Source organism: Cicer arietinum, chromosome 3 (assembly GCF_000331145.2).
Source record: "Cicer arietinum cultivar CDC Frontier isolate Library 1 chromosome 3, Cicar.CDCFrontier_v2.0, whole genome shotgun sequence".
NCBI classification, from domain to species: Eukaryota; Viridiplantae; Streptophyta; class Magnoliopsida; order Fabales; family Fabaceae; genus Cicer; species Cicer arietinum.
In genome coordinates, this window is record NC_021162.2 from 23345849 (window position 1) to 23367733 (window position 21885).

Here is a 21885-nt window from a genome sequence, read left to right on the forward strand (position 1 = left end):
GGTCTCTGAAGTGATATACTATTTGGATCCCGTGCACGGCGATTACACCAATCACCCCGGAATAAAGAATATGCTCGACACGTAAGTAATATTCATTTATTTCTTACATATATATATTTATATATATATATATATAAATATATATATGTAAGAAATAAATGAATATTACTTACGTGTCGAGCATATTCTTTATTCCGGGGTGATTGGTGTAATCGCCGTGCACGGGATCCAAATAGTATATCACTTCAGAGACCGCATTGATTGCAAATAGCACCCAATGTGCCCTACAACAACAAAAAATTGGTTAAGCAATTTTGTTTATAGACAACTAATAAATTAAATTCTCATCAATTAAAAAAGATAAAATTACGTACCCTGAATTATATGGTGCCAAGAACAATTTATCACTTTCTTTATTTCTTAAAAACATATCTACAATGTAGTGTTTTACATTGTCTGGATCGAGTTTGAACATCGACATCTTATGCGGAGACAAGAATGAGTATTTATTTGACAGTTTCCAAGCGCTGTAATATGCACACCCATATATGAAATTATGGGTGGGCATATTACAGCGCTTTTTCGAGAAAGCGCTGTAATATGTACACCCATATATGAAATTATGGGTGGGCATATTACAGCGCTTTTTTGAGAAAGCGCTGTAATATGCACACCCATAACTCATATGATGGGGTGCATATTACAGCGCTTTTTGTGAAGAAGCGCTGTAAAATGTACATAACAAGCGCGCGTTGTATTTACATGTTTTATAGCGCTTTTATAAAAGCGCTGTTGTATCATTTACAGCGCTCGTTTCCACAACGCTTATTTTTTTGAAAAAGCGCAGTAAATGGCTTAAAAAAAGCGCTGTAATATGCGTTTTTTCGCGTAGTGATTGTAATCGGGTCTTACATAATTGAATTTCGCTAGAACCCCACGTCTAACAACTGCATAGTAAAAAAAAATCACAAAAAAAAAAATAGTTTTTTTAGTCAATATATTAGATATAAATAATTGGATTTGAAGGTTGATAATAGATTTAATTACATTTTTAATCTTACAAATATTACGATTATAGTCTTTTGGTCTTATATTTTAGTTCCCTGAATTGAAAATCCAAATATTTTAATTTGTTAGTATTATCAATTCTTTTTTCGGTGTTTGACCTTTCAATCGATTGATATTGGACTGGATACAATTGTTAGGGCATACTGGTCCATTTGAATCGATTGAAAGAGAAAATACAAACACTGTTACCGAACTGTAATTGTTGAAATAATTAGAAGATTCAATTTCTACAATTGAAACTTAAGAGTTGTTTACTTTGTAAAAAAATTCAAAAAAGATGTATATTCATTTTAATTTGCTAAAAAGAATATGTAACACTCTTGATGTGAACAATTGCGATGGAGAGAAAATAAAACACTATATAGGAATGATATAGTTTTAAAGATAATTAAATAGATCTTTTTATATTTTTATTGTTTTTAAAAATGCAAATGATTGTTCAGTTCAAGAGTCTCCTGTATCTTTTATTATCAATTGAAACTAACACAAATTTTAAAAAAAAATAAATAGAAAATATTTTTAAAAGAAACCAAAATTACAAAATCCTAATATTAGGACTAATGTTTTGAAAAGAAACCAAAATTATAAAATCCTAATGCTTTTAAGCTTTAAAATGTGTTAAATAGGTAGACGGAAAACTCTTAACCGAGATAGGACAAAAATCCAATACAATTTGGACTAATTCCTTTCATCTCGGTTTAGGTCTACTTAACCCATACCGTTATAATATATAGTTTGAAAATCTTGTTATTTGGAAAATAGTTAAAAGAGCTTTAAGAGAATTTTTATCTTGTCCTTAAATTAATCTAAAATGATTTTGTTTGTCAAATATCACATGAAGTGTATGTTTAGATAAGTCGTGAGCTTGCAAATCACGGTGACATTGGAATGAAGCTTCGAAATATAGTTTTTGTCACAATCACATTTCCTTACCATTATTTTGTCAAGCTCATTTCCCCGTGAATACAAGCATACACTAAATAGTTTGTATCTAAATGCATATACATTTACAACAACAAATAAATTAACATATTTTACTTTCATTTTCATTCTGTGTACATGATATTCCATGATTTAATATTCACTAAATAACTTAATTGATCCCATTGATAACCTAGTAAATAGCATTTAATTTGTTTCTTACAACTTGATATTTTGTGTATTATCAAGTTTTGACTTGACCATTGAAAAATGAGAGAACAAAATTATACACTATGTCCTTGGCATTAAACCCCATAACATAATCAGCATGGGCATAGTCTTTAACAAATTGAACACTTATCTTATCAACATCGTGAAATTTAAGCATGTCAAGTAAATTTTCAACATCAGGAACATCAGAAAGTGCATCTTGTCCTCCATAGCTAATGAAGAGAGGAAGATCATGGGGAATATTGGAGAGGTTATAAATTGGTGGGAATATTTCTCCATAGTGCATAATATTGTAATCGGGTCTTACATAATTGAATTTCGCTAGAACCCCACGTCTAACAACTGCATAGTAAAAAAAATCACAAAAAAAAATAGTTTTTTTAGTCAATATATTAGATATAAATAATTGGAATTGAAGGTTGATAATAGATTTAATTACATTTTTAATCTTACAAATATTACGATTATAGTCTTTTGGTCTTATATTTTAGTTCCCTGAATTGAAAATCCAAATATTTTAATTTGTTAGTATTATCAATTCTTTTTTCGTTGTTTGACCTTTCAATCGGTTGATATTGGACTGGATACAATTGTTAGGGCATATTGGTCCATTTGAACCGATTGAAAGAGAAAATACTAACACTATGACCTTATTGTAATAATTGAAATGTTTAGAAGATTCAGTTTCTACAAATGAAATTTTTGTGTTTGTTTACTTTGTAAAAAAATAATTGTTTTTATTTTTAAAAATATGTATTCATTTTAACTTGTTAATAAGAATATGACAATATGTGACCCTCTTAAAGTGAATGATTGCAATCAACAGAAGATGGAATGTGATGCATTTCAGAAAATAATGAAAACATATCTTATAGCATTTTTATTGTTTTTGAAAATGCCAACGATTGTGTAGTTCAAGAGTTTCCTATGCTTGTTTTGGTTCCTAAAGTTGATAAACATGATTAATTTATCAATTTCACCCTATTGCCTATGTAATGTTATTTAATAATTTATTTTTCCCTATTTCACAAAAAATTAACAAAACTCAAATCTTTTTCTCTAAGAATGTTTACCAACAATTTAGGAATGATTTTGTGCAACACAAAATGTATAATTTGGTTACCAATGTGGGTAGATGTATGGGGGCCAACATTGATCATGAGAGGACTACCAAAGGAAACTTTAATCATATTATAAAATTCAGATTAAGTTGAGTGATTGGAAGCAGTAGTGTCTTAGCCTAGTTGGTGTACTCACCTTGTCTAAATGTGTGCTTATTTCTATTCCATATTATCGTATGCAATATGGCAAGCTTCCTAAGATGTTGTGTGATGAGATGGAGAAAATTCAAAGATATTTTGTTTTGGGAGGATACAGATCAAACTCATAAGTTGCATCTGATTAGTTGGGAGGTTTATTGTTTGCCTAAACTAGATGGCGATCTTGGGATAAGGAGTCTTCACAATATGAATGGAACTTTCCTCACAAAATTAATGTGGAATTTGATTAATAAACTTGATGACCTTTGGTGCATAGTCCTATACGACAAGTATGACAGAGAGAATGACCTCCATGTTTCTATAAAATTCCAACCTTACGATTCCCCACTTTGAAAGCCCATGGCTAGTATTTGGGATAGTTTTTATAACCATACTACTTGGCATTTGGGAAATGGGCATAACATTAATTCTTGGCTTAACAAATTGATGCCTGACAGACACTTTCTCATGAGTACTTCTACTGGGATGACACTAGACATCACAATGACTGTAGAGGATGTCTTGACAACCAAAGGGACTTGGGACATCAATTTCCTAAACAATCATCTTCCTCCTAACAGGGTGAACAAGTTTATGGCTATTCTAGCACCTACGAATACTGATGGCACAGGCTCCATTGGGTGGGGTGGAACCAATACTTGTCATTTTACTGTCCATAGTGCTTATAATCTCTAGAGGGAGCAAAGAGAGGCTATAGATGGGAAGTAGACTCATTTGTGCAAGTGGAAAGGTATGCACATAATCCAAACCTTCATGTAGCTTGCTGCCCATGAGCACCTCCTAAGAAACTATCGTTGTAGTCAGTGGGGTGTCGACGTTTCACCCACGTGTTCTTCTTGGACGAATGGAGACGAAACAATTAGTGGTATTCTAAGTGATTGTGTTCAGGCAATACAAATTTGGATTAGGTTATAGGATCATATCCATATTACTAATTTTTTACTTTGACTTATAAGGATTAGATCTTTGACAACCTCGAGCATAAGGGAAATGGATCATACAATAATTAGTGGCAAATGGTATTTATGGTAGCTTGCTGACAACTATGGACGTGGAGGAACAAAAGTATCTTTGATGATGGATTTCATTGTCTGGGGAATCTAACTCATGAGATTATCAAGATGGAAAAGGAGATAGAGAGATACAAAGTTCCTCACTTTACTGGTAGACTTCAACAAATAGACATTGTCTTCACTAGCATGAAGAGACTGCGAGAAAAATGGATCAAACTCAACAACAACGGCGCACACAAAAGCTCGATCAATCTTTTCGAGTGTGGAGGTCTTCTTCGCGATAGTAGTCGAAAGTATATTATCAGCTATGTATGGAAAATTGGGTCTTGTGCCGCCTGACATTCTAAAAAGTAGGTATGTATATGAGTATGGAAGTGGCTGGTCGACAAGGAATTCACACCTTTAAGTGGAGAACGATTCTAAGGTCTTAGTTGATGTGGTGACTAGTAACTGCAAAATCAATGAAAATATCCCAACTCTTATTTGTCGCGTTCGTGAACTATGAAATATAGATTGACATGTTCATATCAACCATATTTTGTGAGAAGCAAATCGAGTCACTAATTAGCTTGCTAATTTTAGTTTAACTTGACACCCTTTTGATTTGTGTACTATGGAGAGTACTCCTAGAGAGCTCCAAAGTTTTCTTTTTGATAATATTTTTGGAGCTTGCATGCCTCAAAATGTGTCTTTAACTTTGTAATTTTTCTTGGGCTTTGCCCTCATTTTATGCCAACAAAAAAAAAAAACTAACACAAATTTAAGAAAATTGAAAACAAAAAATGTTTTAAAAAGAAATCAAAATTACAAACTCCTAATATTATGAGTGTGTTTGTTTTGGAGTTGAAAGACATATTCCTAAGAATAAGAGGTTAGAAATAAATATACTTGCGTATGTTATAAAAGAATAATAAATTATTCCTAGGAATAAATTATACTCGAGGGAATTTTTTTTCCAAGAAAGTAGGAACTATATTCCGAAGTAGACTAGACTACGTTATTGCTTGTAAAATACTATCTAATCTTCACTAACTCTACTAACACAGTATAATAACTTCCACAATCCAAGTGCATGAATGTTTTTTCTAACATAACATTTTAATTATTTATTTATTTATTAATTAATAATTTCAAAAAAAAATTCAAGAATTTAAATTATTATCGAAACACTTTTATTAAACTTTATGTGTTAAATAGATAAATGGGAAACTCTTACTTTGAGACAAATGTACCATATTCTTAGTTGATGTTGATTGAGGTTCATTCATCAAGAATCGATCAACAGTTGAAGAATTAAGGCAACAATTTTTACCTGAATTGAACATTTCAATCACATATGAAGTCAAAAAACTAAAATAGTACAAATGTGTATATTTTTCAAAAATCAAATTACTAACAAATCATGTAAAGACTTAGACCAGTTAATGCAGTCAACAAGTCGTAGCAGTTTATCTCAGGGCGAGCACAAGTAGACTTGAGAAAGGCTTCAACGGGTAAACTATTCAAGCAATTTCAGAAATAACATTAATTAAATAGTATATAAAATATTAATTGGAAGGTTTTTAATAATATTTAAGTTCTACGTTCTTACCCATTGAGATCAAATTCTGCTAGACCAAATAGTTTAGTGATCTGTTTAGCAAAGAAAAAGGTTTCTACATTAATCAGCATACATATAGACCTTTAATTTTCATTTTGCATAACATGATTTTAAACTCCAATCACAACTATAATATATTTTTTTCGTGTTTTATTATAAGACTTTTCAACACATTTCATAAGTATTTTACAAGTATTAAAAAAGTAATTGTAATAATAAATTTATCAAAAAATTATTGATATCATAAAAGATTAAAAAGAAGTTATATTTTTTAATAGTAAATTAAATATAAATATTTTTGTAAAGAAATCTTTAATGTATGTTGAATTTTGTAAATAATTTTATACTAAGTGAAAAAAAAAAAAAAAATAATAGTTACAAATGTCTTGGCAAAGACAATTGTCGCTATATTCAATACTGCAATATAAAAATTTATAGCATTATAAGAATCCCAAACTTAATTTAAAATCATGTTGTACATGAATAAAGGGTAACAAGAAGTAGTGTTTTTAATTACCTCACCAAGAAAGGACTTAGCTGCAATAACACCAAGTGCAGTCTTCATGTGACTCAAATAAGCAATAGGGCTTAATAAGGCTGCTGATTTCAGCTGGTTAACTAATTTCTTTTCGGAGAAAGAAGCTAAAGCTATCAAAGTCCCCTGCCAAACACAGTCTTTCAGTTTTAGACAAATTGAATAGTAATCAAATGGAGTATTTCATTTGAGATTTAATTTGTAAATTGTATCCACTGATATATCTAATCAAATTGCATTATAAAAGATATTTTAAAAATTAATATAATAAAATGATCATATAGTCGAATGACTTAATGTATGTATAAAAGTGACTTACATTGTTTATTGTTGATTAATTTCTTTGATTTTAGGAAATGTAAAGAAGTGGACAATACAAAATTAACTATTCCTTATTTATTGTGACAAAATTACATTAAACTATTATAATTTTATTCTTATATAAGTTATATAACAAAATTACGGTGACTCAACTAATGTGAAACCAAACTTACATTTATATTTTCCAGATACCACGGTTAGTGCATTTGATCAAATGTCGAAATAACTTAAGTTCTTAGCTCTTGTTTTGGATAACAAAATAAAAAAGCTTTACAAGAAAAAGTAAGAAATGGAATACCAGAGAATGGCCAACATAATTAATCTTCTGTCCTGTTTGGCTGAACACATAATCAAACACAGCAGGTAGATCATAAGTAACAAGTTCGTCCCAAGACCAATTCCAATAGGCCTGTCACATATACATATAAAGGGTCAATTAGTAATGTGTCTTGTTCTTATGGAACAACCAAATAATTTAATACTCTTTTTTATTCAATAATTTTAATACTTAAAAAAATACATTTTTAAAATAATATTATGTTTTTCATCAATATAATACTACTTCTTTATAAATACTTGTTTTCTTACAATCTACTAACATTTTTTACTCAACGTTATTATTTTTTTTATGAATTACTCTACATTATTTTAACCAATGTAATTTGTAACAACCACATAAATTGGTCTCTGAGCAATAAAAAACTTTATACAATAATATAAATAACTCTGAAAGTCTTTTCAATTTTATGTTACTTTTCATTATAAATTTTCAATCAACAACACAATTCTGTTTAAATTCAAATATAAAAAATACTGAATTTCTAATTTCTTTATATAAGTCAAGTTGGTATTTTCATTTTTTCTATATAAGCCAATTTGATATTTTCATTTCTTAATAACTAATCACCCGTGGTTTCTTTTTAAAAAAAAAATAAAAAGAAGAAAAATAACCTTTGTGGTTTTTGTCGAGATCATTTGAATATTTACTAACTTCCATTACAATTAAAGAAAAATAAGAATAACAATACATTGAAGCTAAAAGAAAACATAAAAATAAAAAATAAAAAAATCAAATTACCGGATTAGAGGGGTCCAATGAGACATGTCGGCGACTATATCTAGTTCCTCTGGTGTTAGCAATCCAAACATCGAAACCATTATCTGCTAGAATTAGAGGCAGGTTCTGCTCTGGAGGGTTCATAAGCCATGTCATTCCATCCTGCACCCACGTTGTATATATATTGCACCAAATTACATATATAACACTACATTAGAGCACCCTTATATATTATTAAATATTCCTCTGTTTTTGTAAAAAAGAACAAAACTTGCCACTTTTGTGGCAGGGCTGCATAACCTAAGACTGTACTGTATATGATCCACTATGACTACTCCATGCCTTACCACGTAATAATCAAGATCTTAAGCGAGTTTCCTATGCTATCGATGTATGCGGTAGAATTTTGAGTTAAAAAGTAATGAGATTTTTATAGTACAATTGAAAGTTAGTGTATTTTAATATTATTAAATTAAATTATTAATAATTTAATAAACAATGAATATAATTGATTATATTTTAAATTTTATATTATTAAAATTTGAAATTTTTATTTTATTTTAAAATAATTAGTATTTATTTATTAAATATATACAAAAAGTAATTAAATTTCTTTTCGCTTTTCGTTATCTCTCTAGTTTACCGTTTTTCCGTCGTTCTTCATCAACTTTTTTACCGTTATTTATTATCTCTCTTCTCTATTTTGCAGCGTCTATTTCTGTCATTAATTCATTAAGAATTAAAGACAAATCTCAAAATAACAACGCAACGATGATAGTGTGTCGACGATTATAAAAACAATATCAACGTAGATATACGATCGAAGTAAAGAGATAAATATATTAATATAAATAATTTGATCAACATAATATAAATATTTAAAAATTATTGTGGAGATTAAAAAATCGAAAGTACCAATACACTTATTTTTTAAGAGTACCGGATAAATTGTCAAAGGTAAACCTTCTTCTTAATTATAAACTCCATCTACTTGGACATATGTGTCAAAAATTTAGATACTTAATTGTTTTATAAAATGCGTTACATTAGCAACTGATGGGTGGCACATAGACGAAAATCAAAACATAATTATAGATATAAAATATAAAATTATAAAATAACATAATGAATACAGAAGAAAAAAAAGATAAAAATTTAATTTTAGTTTTCATCTAGGTATTACTTACTATGTCACTATACCATATTCGTGTTAGCATTATTTAGGTGACATGTGTAAGTGGAGGACTAAAATCAAAATAATTTTTATAAAGAAAGAATCTTAAAAATAATATTTAAATAATTAAAATTAAAATTCTTAAAATAATTGAACTTAAATCAGATACAACCCCCATTTTATTTAATAATTATTGATGGAGATTCTTCATCAAAAAATTGATAAAAATAAAATATTTTAATTTATAGTTATTAAATATTAAAATAACTTCTTTTATAAATTGTATAAAAGACCTCTAATACTACTTTCACTGTCATGTATAAGAAGAAAAAAAAATTACATTTGTTTTTATATATAAGATACTTTTAAGATTTTTTTATAAGATTGTTTTTCAATTTTTAATTGTATTAATTAATTCATTTCACACCGTTTTTTCGAAAGAAAAAAAATTAGTGTCATTATTATCTTTCATTTGATGCATGTGAGGACAAAAATAAAAATTAGAACAAATTAATTTTATTTTTATTTTTATAATATTTTAAAAAAATATTTTTATCTCTTTTGTTATTCTTTTATGTTTCTTTCACCCCATTGTTTAGAGTAAGAAAAAATTTATTGTTTGCTTTGACAAAAAAACAAAACTAGTTGTACAATAATGTGACTGACGCGGAATTCACACTTTTTGTCACCCTGTCAAAATATGGAGACCGATTCACACTCAATCATCACAAGTAATGATACCCTCAAATTTCCGAACTTAAAGTTTACTTATTTATGAAGTTAAATAAAAATAAAAATTAATTAATAAAAAATTATATTTTTATATAAACCCATACATTTACTCTAAAATTAAAAATGAAATAGAAATAATTTTCAATATGTATTCCTTTTTATTATTCTAACTACTGAATCTAATGTTTTAAAATAGAATTCCTTAAGACATTCGTTTGTAAACTTCTACAATGTGGACTAAAAAGAAGCAAGTATCACAAAATCTCTTTTTAGGAAGTACCATATTTAACCTACAAAAAAAAGAGTGATATGAAATATATGATAAGTTGATAATGTAATAAGAAAATCTAATGTTTTAAAACAGAATTCCTTAAGACCTTCGTTTGTAAACTTCTACAATGTGGACTAAAAAGAAGTAAGTATCACAAAATCTCTTTTTAGGAAGTAACATATTTAACCTAAAAAAAAAGAGTGATATGAAATATATGATAAGTTGATAATGTAATAAGAAAATCTAATGTTTTAAAATAGAATTCCTTAAGACCTTCGTTTGTAAACTTCTACAATGTAGACTAAAGAGAAATAAGTATCACAAAATCTCTTTTTAGAAAGTAACATATTTAACCTAAAAAAAGAGAGTGATATGAAATATAGAATAAGTTGATAATGTAATAAAAAAGAAAAATAAATAAAAAATAAAATAATATTGTAGAATATGACAATTTTGTTAGATTATCTAACATAATCAAATATAGTAATTGATATTATTTTCATTTGTCTAACCACCCACCATATATTTCCTAAATTAAAAAACAACATTCAATTAGTTGTTCTTTTGTCACATTTCTCTAGCAAATTTTTTCATCTACTAGCTTATGAGTATATAGGGTAATCAAATTATGTGTGTTAGAACTAATGTCATCGAAACAAAATTAGGACATTTCTTTGTATGTAAGATATTATTCCTCTTTTAATGCTAAACAGTACTCCAGTATACAACACTTTATCATAACTTAAAAAAAAAATGATATGAAATATATGATAAGTTGATAATGTAATAAGAAAAGAGAAATAAATAAAAAATGAAATAATATTGTAGAATATGATAATTTTGTTAGATTATCTAACATAGTCGAATATAGTAATTGATATTATTTTCATTTGTCTAACCACCCACCATATATTTCCTAAATTAAAAAACAACATTCAATTAGTTGTTCTTTTGTCACATTTCTGTAGCAAATTTTTTCATCTACTAGCTTAAGAGTATATAGGGTAATCAAATTATGTGTGTTAGAACTAACGTCATCCAAACAAAATTAAGACATTTCTTTGTATGTAAGATATTATTCCTCTTCTAATGCTAAACAGTACCTCGGTATACGACATGTTATCATATTATCCTAAGCCTAGCAATGAGAAAAAGTAACTGAAAAAAATTATGTATGTGCATTGCATGCATTTTTTTGTTAAATTACCAACTTACCACTAATACTCCATGTTGTAATATCACCGGTTGTTTTCTAGTGTCACTTGTTCTACCTACACCGCTACCTTCTGGAATCCTTTGCAGGCTCAGAATGTACCCATCTTTAGTTGTAACCTGAAAAAGTTTAGATTAAATCATCATTCATTAGTTCAATTATATATTTTCTTTAATAAAATTTTGGCTTATTGAAAAAATATATATATCGTAAAAATTATTTAATTTTGTCTATGGACCTTAAGTATTTATTTTTTTAGTTTACTTAATTCTCTCTTTATGATAAATAAATATACATAATTTTGACAAAATAAAAACTAATACTAAATTGAATTTTGAAAATAATAAATAAAAGGAAAAAAATTAAAAAAATGAGACTTAAAAAAATGTGTGTAATTTGGTATGCACTATTATTAAATTTAATTGGATTAATTGGACGATTACAGAGGATTCATACATTCATCAATATATTTACCTGAAGCTCCTGGCACTTGTATCCATAAACAATGACAGAAGAGGCACAAATGCCAACATCCACTGTAGGGTAACCACCAACTTGTTTTCTGCCAAAGGAGCCATGGCTTGAAGCTTGAGCTTGATGAGGAATAGTTGTTATTGTTAAGACTAAGAAACAGAGTGAGAAAGCAGAGAAATGCATTAAACTTAGAAGAACCATGGAAATTGGTTTTCCTATGAGCTAATTAGTTTTGAATGTTTGGAATTGAAGTTGAGAAGGATGATTCTTCCTTTTATATGTGCATTGAGAAACGTGTGAAGTGAAATGGAAAATGGTAAAAAAAGAGAGGCATAGAGAATGGGAAAAAGGAGTTGGAATTTGGCTCCTTATTTTCCTCTCTTTATGAATTTCAATTATTAAGTGGATCTTTATGTGTTTGTTAGAATTACAAGAAATGGTTATGATTTTATAGTTTCAATACTGTGTATGATTAATATCACGGTGAATTTACTAAAATTATTTTAACTTTAAACAAATTTTATAAGTTATTTTTTATAAAATTAAAGTGATTTATTATGATTCTATGATTTCATCTTAATACAAAATATCAAAGGAGTAAAAAAAATTTAAGATAAGTTTGTTATTGATTATAAAAGTTGATTTTAATATTTAATAATTTAGAAAGTATTTTTCAGATATTTAAAAAAAGTAGAAATTGTCTTGGATTTATCTATCATAATTAAAATAAGTTTTTTTTTCAAAAAATTAATTATAAAAAATATTTTTTTTAAACTATTAAAAACAACTTTTCATTTAAGTCGTTATTAGATTTTTTTCAAAAAAATGTTATAAACAATTTAATCTTAAAGACTTAATTGTAATTTTATTATTTTTATTTTTTATCAATTTATAAAATTAGTCATCTATTTAAAAATTTAACTGTTTTGATTATTAGATTTTTTAATTAAAAAATTTATATAATAATGTAACGTGTGATATAATAATATAAAATAATTAATAATTATGAAATTATAATAAAATTTTTGAAAAAATTTAATTTCAATTTTTAAATTTTTTTACTTTCGTAATTAATTAATAACATATAAATAATTAAAGCTTTTGGATCTATATATTAGAAAATTATATATATTATTTAAAATATATTTAATTATCATTTTTAATTTAAAAATATAAGAAATGAAAAAACTATTAGATTTTTAAAACTCCAATTAAGGTTGTGTTTCATTATGATGTTCTTTTTCAAACTGTGTGGGGTCCACTGATGTTTTGGATTTTCTTCCGTTACGCGAAAGCAAAATGGGAATGGAAATTCGGTTTCAACTTTCAATCAATTTTTTTCATTTTTGATAACAACTTTCAATCAATTTAACAGAAAAACACACTGAATCATGATATGTTACTGTGCGATTGTGTTGATGCTGGGGTGTCAGTAGCTAAGATAAGTTGTTGTCCTATTGCATTTGCAGTGTGAAATTGAGAGGACTATTTTCCTTAGATTTGTACTTTTATGGGTCTTACGGAGAAAAAGGAATTGTGGGGCCCACATTGGATATGGGTGTTCATTTGTTTCATACTTGACTTCTAAATTTTCAATATCCATTAAACATTTTATTTTGCCTCTATTTCTTATTATTAATGTATCACTTTTATCTCTTCATCCATTTTATTTATTTCTCTTTTAAGATATAGATGTGGTGAATAGGTATATGTGAAAACTTCTCGTACTAAATATTATTTTCATCTTTAAATGTACAAAGCATTGTGGTAATAATAATAAAATATTTTACAATTTCAAAAATATATCTATTGATTTTATAATCAACGTAATTTTTATTAATTTAAATGAATAAATATATTTTATTTACTCAAAAAACATCTAAGTGTATCTTATTTCTTATGTTACACAATTTAACCTTTAATTATACTTTTCACTAATTAGTTTAGTCATCGAGTATTTCTTCTATTATTTCATTTACTCCATAACATTATTAAAAAAAGAAATATTTGAGAAATTGTTTGGAATTTCAATCCATAATAAGAAATTATAGTGGTGGTGTGTCTAAGATATTTAAAGATCAAAGTTTTACTTTTCTATAATTTATGTTGTCATTAGTTATAAGTTTTTATACTGCAATAAAATTCTGACAAATGCAATTGATATAGTTGCAATAATTTTTGTGTTATTGCAGAGACATCTAAAATCATTATGTTGTAGTAGCAATTATGATTGCAAAGAGTCATTGTTAACTATGATAAATTCTTAATTCAACAACATAATATTAGATTTTTGCCATATAAAATTATAATTCCGCTCAAAAAGATCATCAAATTATAAATAGAAATACTATATATTTATCTCTTCTAATCTAATAGTTCTCACCACTCTCTTATTAAATAATTGTTGATGATCTAAGTCCATCTAGATACAAGGGGATTCTTTTCCTACTTGTTTTCCAATTAATGCTTTTAAGTTATGAGTTACAAAGCACCAAAAAAGGAAAAAGTTTGATTGAATGAATTTGTGACAAGAAAAAGGACTTTGTACAAAAAAAGAGAGAGATAAAGAAAAGGGTAAGTGGTCAGTGGGTGGTGAGGACATAATTGGTTCCTTCACTCATAAAAAACCTTTTGCTTTCAAGTGTGAACAGAAGAAATTTTATTTTGGTGCTCCATCTGAAAAGAACAAAAGCTATTTTGCATCAGAATTACTAATAATTATATAAAAATAATGTTCTTCAGATAAAAGGTTCCTTTCGGTGTATGAATGCATTCATGAAAGTGGGGGATATGAGATCATTTACTTAAAGCAATCAATAAATGAAAGTGTTTCTTGTTTAACAATCAGTGCATGAGTTACTCTTTTATCATCATAATATTGAGCTGAATTTGCTTTTGAAAAATATTGTTTGATGAAAAACCGTGAAAACGGTAAAGATGTTGATGAAAAATAGAAGCATGGGATAATGAAGATTGGTCACTTAAATGGTTTAAGGGTGTCCTTTAACTATTAGATGACAAATTATACGGTACAATAAAAAATAGTGTGTATGGTATTATGAATTTTTAGATTAATAATTTTCTTTAATTTATCCACATATGCATTAATATATTATTTATTAAAATTGATTAAATTAAGAGTTTTAATATATAGATGACATGTCATTTAACTATTGGTGATTTAATTTTGATAGTATTAAAACGTATTAACTTTTTAATGTACCGTAGAAGTCCCTTAAGAAAAAAATGTAAGTATTTCAACTATTTGTTACAATTTTTTTAGATAATGAAATTTCAAAAAATGATTAAAATGATTAGTTATTTTGAGAAGCTAGCCATAAAAATCCTTTTGAGATATACTTTTTATTTTTAAAATGTGATTTTTAACATGTTAAATTCTCTAATAATGAATGTCTAAGTTATTGAATGTCAATTTTTTTTAATCTATAACTAATAAGCCCAAAATAACTTTTGCTAGTTTTGAGAAAATTCTCATAAAAACTTATTTTTAAAAATATAAATTTAAAATCACTTTTTTCTAAATCTAAAAATCTATAACAAACGAGTTCATTATTCTCTTTGTTTAAATTAAATCATTTTGAAATTAAGCAAATATCAAAAAGTTATGCTACTACTGTTATAGAGAAATAAACAACTTTCACAATTATTACAAAATTCAGTTAAGTCTAATCAATTTTTTAAATTTCGTGTAAAATGTAAGTTAAATTTATTAAAATGTCTAGTTTTGATATCAAATATTCAATTATCTACCATTTTTTTGAGTGAACTCAACTATCCACGTTAAATTTGTTTGAATTAAATAAAGGGTATATGAAGAATAATATCATAAAATAGTTCAAAAGTAGTTAACTTTTATTTTATAATAGTGATCAAATTTGAATTTTTTTTTTGTGTGCTTAAAATAGTGACTTAAGAAAGAAGAAGCAGTTGAATTTAAACCGAATTATATAGGACTGACAACTTTCAACATCTTCGATCTTATCAAGATGAGGTTGGTGTCCCCCAAACACTGTATTGACCCAATGGTGACGCCAGAAGAACAACAAGTCAATGAAGTGGTTTTTTTGTTGCACCCTCAGAGGTTGATGACTCTATCGCTCCCATATTTGTAGAAGACAACAAAGAAGTCATTGGGGAATATATGAGAATGTGTCAGTATGGTCAAGTTGTGGCCTCAGTGTGTTTTCCCCTGCCCCATGTTGAACAAGTTTTTGTGAAGAAACATAAAATAGTGGCTTTGGCTCTAAGCATTCAAGAGGATGAAGATGTCACAACCATCGCCAATGAAGACACAACTCCTCTTCCGAGGAAGAAACAAAGGTAAGTTCATACTTTGAGCGCCCTATTCGTCTCTCTAACCAACAAACTATGTGTGTCCCTCATCTTACCCTACACCCATCACCTCTCCCACCTCTAACTCTGATACCTCATATGATATGTTTGAAGCTATCTTAGTTGAGCACTTTGCTTCACTCGGATACAAAACACATCCCTTTCTTCACAAGCCTCGTACATCCGCTCAAACACTTACCCCTTCCACTACTTTACCATCTTCATTTCCCTCATGCACTGCAGTACCTAACCCAACCTCATCACCTCATCACTACTTTAACACAGTCAGAGTGATTAGTAGGTGTTCAAGTGTAAGTCTAATTCACTGATAAACTTGTGGATTAAATCCTTCAAGTTTAAGGGACTAGACGTAGCTATCGTGTTAATGGTGAACAAGGATAAAAAGTTTTTAAAAACACAATTCAAACCCCCGCCCTTTTCTTGTGTTCTTTTTGTTCTACATGGTTTTGGATAAATCCTATTTTATTTTTTAAAAAATGTATGTTTTTAGAATTTATTTCAAAACATGGATTGATAAAATATGTGCCTTAAAGACAATAATTGCTATCTGAAAATTAGATAAATGTTTTAGCATACATCTATTTCTCAAATGTATTTCTCAAATTAGATAAATGTCAATTTTATCTCCTTACCAATGTATTTTCTTGAAAAAGTCCTTTTTAAATTGTGAGTTTCTTGTTAAATTTGTTTTTATGTAATCACTTTTCAATGACATCTTGAGTAGAAAAACATAATATTTGTATTGAGATAAATGAGTATTCAAATAGAAGTATAGACATGAAAAAGGATTTTTACCGTGTCCTTTAAAACAGAGCAAACATCTCATAGTCAATATGAGAGATATTATCTTAGATTAAAATTATCTAAGAAAATACTTCATCGGGTGATTAGTTTTAAGAGCATATTGAAACTCTATTTTGTGTCTCTTTCTCAAAGATCTGCTTAAATATGTTCTAAAAAATTCTCTTAATTTTATTATATTTTCTAGTTGTGGTTCTTGAAACTCTTCAATGACCAAATGGATAAAACTCTAGTGCTTCAATATAGCAAAGTGAGTTAATCAGTAAGATGAGTCAATTTTCTAATACTAAATTTATCTTCTGATAGAACGAAGTATTAGTTTGATACAACATAATTGTTAGTGCAAAGTAACAGAACCATTATAATTCATTTCAATAATGAAACTAACCAAAACATAGATAAGTTGTCTAAAACTTCATGGATCTATGACGTATGTTCAAATGTTCCGGTAACCCTTAGAAGAAATGGTTAGTGATGCAACCTCTCACTGAACCCCATAATTTCGAAAGGGTATATGGCAAAAAGTTGAAGTTTTGAATCATAACAAAGGTTGGAGGGTACACACCAGCATCATTGGTTAAAATCAAGACAAAATCCAACAATACTTCAAAAAGGTAGATCAAACATCATCAATCATCTGATCATCATCCTTAAGTAGAAGCAAGCATTATCTTAATGTTGAATTAAGTTGAAAGTTTATTCTTTTGATAGAAAAAATATCTTCATCCGTTGTGATCCATATATGGTGTTTTTGAAATGGTTATTAAACAAGACTATCCTTAAAGAAGCATGAACTACAAGTAGAGAGCAAAAACTCTCTCATAGAAAATCATCATCTGATCTCTATAACAGAGAAGTCTGTATAACAAATGAGTTTAAATATCTCGTCATCTAGTCAAACTCATGGATATATTAGAATCTAAAATGAGCTCCTTCAGAAATCCTCTAACTACAAGATCTGACGTCATTCCTTTAACTTCTTAAGGATAAGATATATGCCTTTGGTGTATAACATGCTTGAATCATCATTTGAGACTCACATATACAAAATCAAAGCTCTAGAACAAATGAACGCATATACTAATTCAGAAGAAAGAATCATCATAACCAAGCTAACTTTGCATCTAGCTAGAAGATCATCTGAAAGAAAAGTTTGACAAACTTTGGAAAGACAATCGTAAGGACAAATTTGGTAAATCATCCTTGTCTGTCATCAGTCAAGTACTCTTCAATGTATTTGATTTTTTTATGTGCACTTGTTTGTCTTACCTAATATTTTTTTGCCTGTTTATCTTATCCCTTGTTCATGTGCGTCTAGGGAATATTTTTATTCAATTTTGTGTTTGTGTTTTCTTTTTTGTCTTATATTGTATCTGTAGTGTCTTCATATCCTCGTTATGTATCTTTTGTCTTGGTTTGTGTTGTTTTATCTTTGGTCGTATCGCTTATGATCTTGTTGAAAATTTTTTTTATCCATCTTATTCCCTCTTCTATGTGCTTATTTAAACTATTGTGTTCTCCATTGTTTTTAAAAAAGAATATTTTCCTCCGAACCAAAATCCTTTTTCATCCAAAACATTTTAAACCTGAAACCGTCTATGAAAAACATGTTATATATATCATCCTTTATTGAGTCTTAATCTTCCTATATGATCCTCTTCTTACATTGTACTATCAAAATCTTAAAACATGAATTGCACAACTTATGTGCGGAAAAGTTCATAAATCTTAAAATCATTACATCTTTGAACTACAGTCAACAATATGAATCATACAAGGAGATTCATAAAAGAAATTCAAAGGTTGACTCTGTGCAAATCTTGGGTGTCAATGTCTCCTTCTTTCACTAAGCACATTAAGTACAAGGAGGAGGTAAGAAAAAGAGCATTAAAAAGGTAGTGCCTCATTTTGTCTGAATCATTTGCATTAAATGGAAATATGAAAGTAATAATGAAGAAGGGTTGAAGCACCTACAATCTTATCAAAGATTTATCTTTGGAAGATTACATCTCTAATTCAATATTTAGAGAAAGTCCCATAAAAAAAGTCAAAGACAATTAATAAAAAGGAAAAAAACTATATTATCTCATTTTCTTTATGTATGTTAGATTAGTCAGAAGGTAGACTCTTGAATATGAAATATTCTTCATCACTGTATTAGATGAAAATTCAAAGAAGGAAGAAAATTATTGAAAAGGATGTAAATAAAGAGACTTAGTTTATTAATGTATTAGGAATTGGTGACTCAAACCTAATATGTAATATAAATTAATGGATCTAATTTAGATAACCTTACAAAGACCTTATGATTTTATTTTCCCTTTTAAGCTCATTTGTAAAGAGACTTAAGCCCTTTTGAATAAATGTTTTTCTTGTTTTATCCTCTATTTATGTTCTTCTTGTTTTCCTCTGTTTTCTCCTTGTACCCTTATTTTTTGTCTGTATTTTTTTTCTTTTCTTTTTTTTTTTATAACTTTTTTTCTTTCTTTTTCCACCCTTTAAAAATATTTTATTATCTTCTTCTATGTCCACAAATCTTCATCTCCTTCATAAATCATCTTGAGCCCTTAAATATTTCCATGTGTCTTAAAGTTTCTATTAAACTTTGTGTTTGATCTTTGTCTCTCTCTCTCTCTCTCTTCATTTTCCTCCATGCCCTAATCATTATGTCTTCTCTTTCCAAAAAGTTTTTGTTTCCTTTCTCAAGAATTGTGGCTATTTATACCTCAAATGTTTTCAATTCCCCTACTTGCACATTTATTTCATTTGTGAACTTCTTGTAGTTTCTTTTTTCATCTTCTAGCCTTTCTCAAACTCTTCTGCTATGTATGTCGGGTTGTCTTCTGCTAGGAAGAGGAGGCCATGTTCCTCTCCTAGGAAGAAGGAAAATCCAAACATATGAAGTTGCCTCGATGATTAGCGACATTCTTCTTGAACAACTTGAAATTCGGTTAGCTATGCTAGGTGTTCACCATAAGTTGGACCTTCTCACCTCCCAAATGGAGGAAACATATGAACTCTTGAGGCATGTCCTTAGATGTATTTAGATCTTATGTGTAGGATTAGGATCCTTTTAAGTTATCTTTTATTTTCCCTAACGTGTTTACTCTGTAATCGTGATTGTACAAATCTAGAAGGTTGAGAAGACTTGAACACAATCATGTTGGCTAGTAGGTGTTTGGTGAAATTGTGTTTCTAAAGGTTACAACCTGGAGAGGCTAAAGAAGAATACTCAAAGCCTCAAGAGGCAGAGTAAAAAATACATGTATGCTATTGTTGAAATAGTGGATTAAGTCATCGACTGTATTGAGGCAAACTCTCGCTATAAAGGAAGGACTAGATGCATTAATAGTCAGTTGTCAACTAGTATAAAATCCTTGTGTTCTTTCTCTATGTCTCTCTATTATACACTTTTCTTATTATACACTTTTCTTATTGTCTTTCACATCTTGGTCTAAATAATAAGTTTAAAAGCACTTAGCTTGAAATCTTTTGTATAAAAATTGGATTTTTAACATAAAAGGTTTATACTTTTAACACTAGACATGCAACTATAATATTTGTCCTTAAACATAAAGCTTAAAATATTACTAAAGTTTTTGAACTTTTTTATAAAAATTTATAACCTTTTCACCATTTTATCTCAAAAATTATTTTTTCAACAAGACAAAATAAAAATAATCATTTTCTCCCAAATATAGTCTTTTCCAAATTAAATCAACACTTTGCGAGCTACATACTAGAAAACTTCCTTTTTTCACCAAAATCATCTTAACCAAAAATAAATCAAAGCTAATAATTAATATGGTTCAAAATTTTAATTAAATCCAAATATAATTTTCTTTATCTTAAAGAATCAAAAGAGTAATTTTTTTTTTCTGACTTCTTTAAAATTTATAAAATTCCCACAATTCAAATTCTTTTGAAATACTCCCACCATAATCAATTAGTTTTCAATATAACACTATTTTCTCTCAAAACATTTTCTAAAAATTTGTCATGAACCTTTTGGTTCCATTTTTCTTTCCTTAAAGTTTTTAACACCAACAATCATAAATATTTCAAAGTTCTCTCCGTTGCTAACTCGATGTCAACGGTCTCGGTTTCTTTTCAACACTCAAGGAACTAATTACTTAAACATAAGATTTTAAATATTTTTCCTCAACATTACATACTTAAACTCAAATAAATTTCTTAACTTTTCTAATTCAAACTACTTAGTAAAATTTTCAATCGTAGGTTTGAAATCATTTATTTGAAAACAACTCATTATGTTACCTAAACATATTCAAAAATCAATTTTTTATATTACTACACATACAATTCGACCTTCATAAAAAAATTGGGGGCATGGTTTCCTTTTTTTGCTATTGAATTACTAACATCACCGATTTCACTTTCTAAAAAGCACTTAAGTAGAAATCATATTTTCGTTTTACTCTCTTCACTTGGGATTTTTTTTAAAGGGAAAAGGGATGAAAATATTTCCTTATTCTTCCTAAATATCAATACTAACAATAAAAACAACAAACATACAAGATTGAAGCTCAAAACAACACACACATCACGTCACTCACTCAAATTTAATCTTAAACGATTACAATAATCTTTTATGACACTTAGTTATAATCATCTCACATCACTCACCTCTCATCTCTAAACTATGTCAATCCCCTCGATTGACTATACATTTAGTTAATAGAAAATAGTTTCGGATGACTCATGCACATAATTATTTTTATGATGAAATTAATTTCATTATTAAAATAATCAAATTTAATGATTTTCGTTCATAAAGATATTACTCATATATATATATA

The 21885-nt window shown here is 27.9% G+C and overlaps 1 protein-coding gene and 1 non-coding gene across 3 annotated transcripts; one reads left to right on the forward strand and one right to left on the reverse strand.

Annotated features, from left to right (window-relative positions):
- The first annotated feature begins 555 nt into the window (after positions 1-555).
- Positions 556-685, forward strand: LOC113788199 (small nucleolar RNA SNORA69). The gene has a single exon (XR_003474693.1). It is a non-coding gene; the product is annotated as a small nucleolar RNA SNORA69 (small nucleolar RNA).
- Positions 686-2088: 1403 nt separating this feature from the next.
- On the reverse strand, positions 2089-12177 carry LOC101514430 (triacylglycerol lipase 2). 2 transcript variants are annotated; one of them, XM_004513134.4, is made up of 9 exons: positions 11891-12177; positions 11419-11535; positions 8048-8188; positions 7268-7378; positions 6631-6774; positions 6105-6145; positions 5932-6011; positions 5730-5825; positions 2089-2562 (listed from the first exon to the last, which is right to left on the reverse strand). In XM_004513134.4, the coding sequence occupies exons 1-9, from the start codon at positions 12089-12091 to the stop codon at positions 2234-2236; spliced, it is 1260 nt and encodes a 419-aa protein (XP_004513191.1). In that variant the 5' UTR covers positions 12092-12177; the 3' UTR covers positions 2089-2233. The 2 variants fall into 2 exon arrangements, with proteins under 2 accessions (XP_004513191.1, XP_027193512.1); XM_027337711.2 differs by having other exon boundaries at positions 5911-6011.
- Between the last annotated feature and the right edge of the window lie 9708 nt (positions 12178-21885).